General features: G+C 37.6%; 2 protein-coding genes across 2 annotated transcripts in view; both read left to right on the top strand.

The window, feature by feature from the left end:
• The window catches only part of bace1 (beta-secretase 1), a 13512-nt gene extending 9187 nt beyond the window's left edge, over positions 1-4325 (top strand). Inside the window, exons 7-9 of the mRNA XM_032506529.1 lie at positions 606-755; positions 2299-2470; positions 2724-4325. Of these exons, the coding sequence (XP_032362420.1) occupies positions 606-755; positions 2299-2470; positions 2724-2962 (561 nt within the window). The 3' untranslated portion in view covers positions 2963-4325. The remainder of the gene's footprint in view (positions 1-605; positions 756-2298; positions 2471-2723) is intronic.
• Positions 4326-5835: 1510 nt separating this feature from the next.
• The window catches only part of pcsk7 (proprotein convertase subtilisin/kexin type 7), a 15102-nt gene continuing 12611 nt past the window's right edge, over positions 5836-8326 (top strand). The window contains exons 1-2 of the mRNA XM_032506516.1: positions 5836-5958; positions 7360-7667. Of these exons, the coding sequence (XP_032362407.1) occupies positions 7419-7667 (249 nt within the window). The 5' untranslated portion in view covers positions 5836-5958; positions 7360-7418. The remainder of the gene's footprint in view (positions 5959-7359; positions 7668-8326) is intronic.

Genomic DNA, 8326 nt, shown 5'->3' with positions numbered 1-8326 from the left:
GCCCACCCATGAGAGAGAGACATCATGGCTTTCAAATGAGCAAAGTGGCATACCCAGTACTACAAGTACTGAGTATTTTCTCAATTTGTTAATAAGAATTTTACTGCAAAAAAAAAATCATGACGTGCAAGGATCAGAATGCAAAGAGTTTTCCAGTTGATGTAAATATTGCCTTAATGCAGTTTGGCCACTCATTTTTCAACATTGCAATAGAAACCATATGGAAACATATATTTGATAGACGTTTTTATATCTTTTTGACTATTAATATTGTCCTATTACATACAGTATATGGTAACTTTAGCTTTCCTAACATGCAGCATTTGAAGAACATCAGACATGTTTTCAAGACATCTCAGGACCATTTGAGTTGAAGATTTTAAGTTTGCTTTAACTTCTGAAAAACCTTGTTTTATGGTTGTTGTTTTTTTCAATTACATACTATTGCAGTCAGAATCATACGTATAACGATTCGTATGTGAATCCTTTTTTTCCCCTGCACACCTATTGGATTATCTCAAGTCTCATGACCACTGTAAACCTGATTTGTAGTGAGCGGACCTGGGAAAGGAAAGAATGAATGTCCTCCTGACCCTGTTTTACAGACAGAACAGTTTCCCTCTGGGTTCTGGCTGGGGGAGCAGCTGGTATGTTGGCAGGCCGGCACTACACCCTGGCACATCTTCCCAGTCATCTCGCTCTACCTGATGAGTGAAAACCACAACCAGTCCTTCAGAATCTCCATCCTACCGCAGGTATTACACAATATCTCTTACTAAATGTGGTTTCATAGAGCTCACTCATGTTTTCAGATCTCAGCCTATAAGAAGTTTTGACATTTCCTTAAACGTTAAATAATTTGTCATTAATGAGTCATGGACATCCTCGGTAATTCTGAGTTGTTAGCTGGTTTTGCTGACTGTAATAAATGAATGCCATTTGTATTACCCTTTGCACTCCTACAGGAAGTCTGTCCTCAATAAATCATCCTTCAGCCATACTCTTTGAGGTAGTCTCAATAGAGGTACCATGAGAGGAAAAAAAAACAATGACCACATTTCAGAGAGAATTACCTTTGAATATATTTTCTAAAGCTTTTCATAAACCTCTGAAAAGTAATTAAACGGTTTTCATTCAGAGCTACTCAGAAAGGCCTTGATGGTGGTGGAATGAATTAGATTTGACGGTTAGATTTAGAAGCGAGGTTCAGTCCGTTATGTCTGTGGGAGGCCTATGACCTTGATGCCGACAGCAGAATGCTTGAGAAAAGTTTTTACTTTCATTGCCTTCTGTTGTAACTTCATTGGCAGGTACAACAGTAAGCCTACCCTACCCTAAGCATATTCAGTAAAATCGAAAGTCAAAGACACAAATGTACCAATGAACTAGAAGAATTGAGACTGATACTGTAATCACTGAGAGTTTAAGGAAACATATTAGGTGATATTGATAGTTTTAGAATTAAGACACAATATAAAAAGAAACATTAGAAAAGGATCCCTAATATGGTTATAAAGGATTGTGAAGGGACATGTAGGTACTGAGCATTTTACAAATGCTAAAACAAACAACTGTAATGACAGCATTGGCTTATAGTGGACAAGGACCACACTTCTTGGGACTGCCTTTTACCCCTTTTTGCAAGACACCAGACATGGCAATGGCATAATTAATAACAAAAAATAATTATTTGCATAAATGCTCTCAGTGCTGTTACCAGACAAAGTTCCAGAATGGAAGAGGGGAAGGAAGAGCATAATGCATTTCAATAGGAAAATGCTCAAACATTTAATGAAATATGTAAATATATATAGTTCCTTAAATAAAACCTACTCCCTTCTAAATCCCAGAACATTCCCTGGGTTTTTCTACAAAATATCTAATCAAATGAAAGTATACTTTAGGAAATGTAGCAAACAGGAAACATAACACTGGAGGTGTTAATATGTATCTTTAAAAGAAATCTATATATAATTTAACAGAATTTAAGTAAAAACTTCTCAAGGTCTGTGTTCTTTGCGCAAAGGCAATGAGGCTTATTTGCATAGCAAGTGCAAATAGTACAGGATCACTGAGCCACTATTTGTTTGGGAGTGCAGTTAGGGTGCATTTTCTGTTAGGGTACATTTACAGTTTCTTTTTGTCTTATTTGAACAGGTTTAACAGCCACAAAAGCTGTGCAATCCTTTTGTGAATTCCCCCTATTACATTAGGATGAGCAGAGCACTTGACAACGTTTTTGTTGGTGATATTCTGTGTCTGACTCTACTCCTTGATTTTTCTTTTTTGTTAATGCAGCAATACCTGCGGCCAGTAGAGGATGTAGCCTCCGCCCAGGAGGACTGCTACAAGTTTGCAGTGTCCCAGTCCAGCACTGGTACAGTGATGGGGGCTGTGATCATGGAAGGCTTCTATGTGGTCTTCGACCGAGAAAAGAAACGCATCGGCTTTGCCGTTAGCACTTGCCATGGTGAGAAGGAGAGGGTGTAGGGATGAGGAGGGAAGAGGGAGAAAGATAAGCATCAGTAATGTTTGATTGCACTGTATGTCATTGGAAAAGAAAAATAAATATGGATAGAAAGAAGTATTGGCATCATATGCAGGATACACCTTGAGGATATCTCACTTAAGACCCTAACTTATTTACAGTAATAGTAACATATCATCTGTTATCATGCGCTTTGTTTCACTCAAATACCTACAATCCCATTCTCCCATTATAGTGCATGATGAGTTTCGTACAGCCTCTGTGGAAGGCCCGTTCCATGGCGTCGACCTGGAGGACTGCGGCTACAACATCCCTCAGACGGACGAGTCCACTCTTATGACCATTGCCTACATTATGGCGGGAATCTGCGCACTCTTCATGCTGCCGCTGTGTCTCATGGTGTGCCAGTGGCGCTTCGCCCGCTGCCTCCACCCACAGGGGGACTTTGCTGACGACATATCGCTCCTTAAGTGAAGAAGAAGATGAAGGGGACAAAACGAATCGTAGAGACCTCCACTTGAAACACAGGGCAGGGATGGATTATGGTAAAATAGATGTTCATTGTTACAAACTGCTGGTGCTGTTAAAAGAGAACTTTTCAGGAATATAATATTTAAAGTATAAAAAATGCTGACCTACAGTGGATACACAGTGAACAGAGCATTCGAGGATAACTAGAGCCATTACTAACCTGAAGGACAAACAAGAGAAAGTTGGTGTCATCAGCGTCAACTTTGCCTGTTTAAGCTACCTATGCAGATCAGCATGGCAAGAGGTGGGAAAATGCAAAAATCAGCTTTTTGTCATAAATAGTGTAGAAATAGACCACAGAGTTGGATCAATTTGGAATTTTAATTAAAAGATATGTCTCTTAACAATGCAGAGCTCCACACAGTTTGGGATTTGGAGAAAATTAAAGAGTAAACCGATCATTTACAAACATGGCTAAATGAAGAAACTCACATGAGATGGGAATCCATCATTCAGTCGGACATGATATGCTATGGCAATTTGAACATATGAGCGTGTGGCATTTATAGATATAGTGTTTGTGGCTAATGAGTGAATGAAACAAGGTTGATATATGTGTGAGCATGCCTGTATGTGTGCACAGTTATATTGTAAGTGAAGAGTATACAGAAAGAGTGAATGAAAATGAACATACTTGTAAAAATTAAAATGAAACTACTGAGTATAAATAGCTTATACAGTATGAAATAACAATATTTTGCAAATGCCAGCAAAGAATTCTGCAACGCAAATTAACTAAGCATAAAGAGATTAATTTGATGAAATATCAGATTGTAACAGCATCTATTGCATAAAACCAGTAATGCTTAGTGTGAAACTGAGACTACTGAACACAGTCAATACCAGATGTCACTTTTTCTTCCTATATTGATAGCCTAAATGTATCTATTGTAAATAAAATGTGTGCGTTCCAGATCTTCTATTTGCATACACACACACACACATAAACACACACACACACACACAGACGCACACACATTGCTTATCCGACTGCTGCAGCCTCTGATGGATGATGATTTGCACATGTAACAACAAATAACATGTTATCAAACTTAGACTTAATAGGGCTTCAGGACTTCTTTCACAGATACAGAAACAGCATCACATCTTCCAATGGGGACCATATATGCTTGGACAAGGAAACCAGCCCAAAACATGTTACATACTAAAGAACACTATGTATGTCTACAAGGGACAGTTATTGTCTCTCAGCAAGCTGTAAATAGAACAAATCTCAGAACTGTATATTTATCTGTCAGGCGCTGGCAGCACTGTGGAATCAATAAAATACTTATTGTAACTGTAATTTGGTGTAATTTTCATTTCTTCACACAAAATCATAATTACAAAAAATGACTTACAGACTGACATCCAATATAGATGAATTTGACTAGTCTTATAATGAAAATGTACATCGATTCAATGTCTTCACCCATAATGTATGTGTAATGTTGGGAAATGATTTAGGAAATGAAAATACATAGTCTGAATGGCAAATACATAAGCTCTACAATAAAACACCGTCAAATGTAATTATTGGTGATATTAAGACCATTGTGGAGTTGTTTTCAATAAGTATTTTGCACACTGAGATCCTAGAATAATAAAACTTTAAGAACTGTGCATACCCAATTAAAGATGAAAGATCATTATTGGTGTATGTTTTGCTCTCCAATACAGAATTAGTCTAATCGAGCTGAATGAGCACCTCCATTTAAAATTACTTCTTCAAATTTTCAAACAATTTTAATTTATTTACTTTCATCTGTACTTCTTCTCAAAGATGGATTATTAATCATTGGTTTGTGATGATTTTAATAGCTGGGAATTTGTTTTAAAAAATATACATAATCAAAGCACAAAATCAACTGAAATGTATGGATATTTGACCGGGTCCTGCATAATAATTAAAAAAAAATTAACAAACTGTTTTTGTGGATGCTTTTCACGATCATTCAAGTAAACACACTCACGCACACACACACACACACACATACACACACATACACACACACAAAGCATTGGGCATTCACACAGCCTGGACAAGGTAGAAGAAGCAGCAGCAGCAATAGTAGGAGTGCTAATTCAGTTTATCATGTGTCTGACTAATGTTTTAGATATGTTATTATTTAATTGTTGAATATACATTAAAATGCTAAGATATCGCAGATAATACATACATACATAATATTAAAATATAAACGTTATAAAAATGACAAAAGAAATATGGATTTATATAACATTAGATTAATAAATAAACAGTCACAGAGAAGCAATGACTTCAAAAAAGAGAGGCGTTATGTAATCAAACAGCGAGATACATCACCACAAAACCTTCTGGGTATTTTTGCTGTATCATGTTTAGACCATGGATGTATAAAACCATAGACCCCATACATAGACCGGGTAGTTTGCATTTTATACATGTGCGGTACCCATGGGGCAGTTTTTGTTTTGTTTTTTGTTTTTACATTTTATTGACAAATACAATTTCTAGCATTCAGACACCGCAGTTCAAAAGATAAAATTATAGGAAGGAAATTGCATCTTATATAAGATCAAGTAACAACAGTAATAAAAAGTACAATCTAAACAAAACCATGAGACAGACATTGTATAAATAATAAAAGGAAATATGAAGGAAATAAAAATGTGACAGATTTGCAAACATGTATGTGTTGTGAAAACAGAAGTTCTTAATTAAATAGATTGGAGTATATATCATAAATAATTATAGGTTTTTTATTTGTTATCAATTTAGTACCCATAGGGCAGTACCACTGTGGAACCAATCAGGTCTGACGCAGTACGTTTGCGCAACAACTGTATGACGTAGTACGTTTGGCTTGGAACTTGTGTGTCACGGGAAATGATATGACAAGCTTAATGTGACACTCAGTCTCACAAAGGAACAGATGAAAAACGAATTTAGTGGAAAGGTAAGGTACCATTGTATAATCGCAATGAATCGCCATGGCTAACTTACTGGTTCAAACTGTCATATCTCACTAAAGAGCAGCAATATCAATTAGCGTCAGGATACTAGGTTAATATTAACGCTAGCTATGACAACAACAATGCCTCGGTTAGTTGAAACTCGAGTCCCACTCCCAAGTTTCTTTTTACTTTTATTCTGTTGTTGTTAGTTTATAGTCATACGCTTATGTTATTATAACTATAACGTTAGAGTCTCCCAGTCGCTGTCCGTTGAATTACTTAACTCATGCAGCTAGCTAGGTAGCTGACCTAACTTTAGCTGGCTTAACAAAAACTAAAGAATCAGCAAAATTCAAAGCTAGCTTAGCCTGCCAGAGAGCTAAACCGGTTTAACAGCATGTAATTGGACCATTACAAACGCTGAATTGAAGCAGCGGAATCTAAGCTAACGTTACTGTTGTCAAATTCAACGTTAAATGTTTGAAGGGGGACCTGTTAATAAATCTTCTATCATCACGTTTGTGATATGGATCCATTATGATGTGGTCAGACAGATGTGGCTAAAGAGCAGCTGGCAGGTGTTCGTTGTTTTGCTGAAAGGCAATTTGGGCGTGGGATGTGTTAAGTCGTATTTACAATACAATTCACTGTGTTAATTAAAACAGGAAAAACAAGATGCTTCCTTCGAAAGATCTAGTAAATCATGTTTTAATTCTACAGTAGCTCCTCCTGACTTGAAGTTGGGACGCTTAACTAGATGACCTTAGTGATCTTGTTATTTCCTTTTGAGTAGTAGTAGTAGTAGTAGTAGTAGTAGTAATACCTTTTTAGTATGCATAATTAGTGTCAGAGTCAGCTTTGTGTTATTATATACATTTGAATCTCAGGTAAAATAGTTAACTGAACTAAAGAGTATTGAATACTACCTGTAGTCAAGGCTGGATTACCATCTGGCAACAGGCAATTGCCTTGGGGCCTCAGGCTCACTGCTAGAAAGGTTTCTGGTAAACGTGCCAATGAATTGCACTGAAGAGACCTATATTGTGCTTACCTTTGTTTGTGTTTTCAATTAAATTGCTCCCTTTTAATTGAGAGACACCCACCCCACCATTTGCTTGCGTTCAGTTCTTTAATTTTCTAGCCTAACAGTGCTAATAGAATAGCATTCACCTGTAAAGGCCACTTCACAGTATTCCGTGCAGGACCACTGATGTAACCACAGAGTGTTAATCAAATGTGCTGCGGCCACAGCTCTCTGCACTGCCATCCAGTTGGTGCGATGCTGTGAATTTAATAAGTAGCTTCTGAATGCAACACACAGATGATGAGCAACCAGCAGCATATTGTCATTGCCTTCACAGCTAACAAGACCTTCTTTTCTCCCCGTCTGTCTATGTCTCCAGGTTGCTGTTCAGATGAGGAAGGCTCACTTGGTTGACCCTGTGTGTCACTTTCCGTTGCCATGGCAACATCCTATTTTCCCACATTCCTGTTCCTTATTTTTCTGTCCTCCTTCTTCCTCTTGCTTCTGACCCTCCTGCCTCCTGTTGCCCCATTGATTCCCCTTTCCGCCTCCTCTCCACCTTCACCTTGGCGGTCACTCTCCTGCGGCCTGGGTCAGTCCTGGGCCGTCCGGCTACACTCTGGCCCACACCATGAGGAAAAAGATGGTGAACAGAGCTCTGTGGACCTGGATGTGATAGCCAACATGGTACATTACTTCACGAACATCACACCAGTACTACTACTACTACTACTACTAGATACATGTTTTAATCTTTATCGAGGTAGTCTCTCTGTGAATTTTCCCAAAGCACACTGACTCAATTCTCTGTTCTGACATGTTTAAAATAAAACATAATTTAGGAGGGCTACAATATTTATGTTCTTTCTATGATTTATGTAAGTAAGTAACTAGGGCAATGGAGCACATCTGATATCTAATGGAATGTACTCACACTTCTTAGTACCAGTCAACATTCTTACAGCTGCAGACCATCGAAATGCCAGTTTACAAAGACTGGGGAAGGCCTGAATTAAGGGAGTTGCAATTGTCAAGTCTGGATGTAATGAATTACTTTTTCCATTTAATTCTGTAGGAGGATGTAGTTGCCTTAAAGTTGGAAATGGTTCTTAACTGGTATTAACTTGTAACTAACAACAACACTGACTTGTTTAACATGACAGAGAAACAAATTGCACATCCAAAACAAATGTCTCTGCAGGTACACTGGTAAAGGTTAGGTTTATTTAATAAATGTTAATGCTGCAATGCTGCAACAAGAGCATTGTGCAGAACTTTTCCTTTTTTTCCAAGATTATCATGACTGAGCTCAGAATCAAGTACCACCAAGGTTTTTTTTTTCAGGG

This window comes from Etheostoma spectabile, chromosome 3 (assembly GCF_008692095.1).
Source record: "Etheostoma spectabile isolate EspeVRDwgs_2016 chromosome 3, UIUC_Espe_1.0, whole genome shotgun sequence".
Classification (NCBI taxonomy): Eukaryota; Metazoa; Chordata; class Actinopteri; order Perciformes; family Percidae; genus Etheostoma; species Etheostoma spectabile.
Note: the sequence above shows the minus strand (reverse complement) of the source record. Positions and strands in the feature narration are given on the sequence as shown.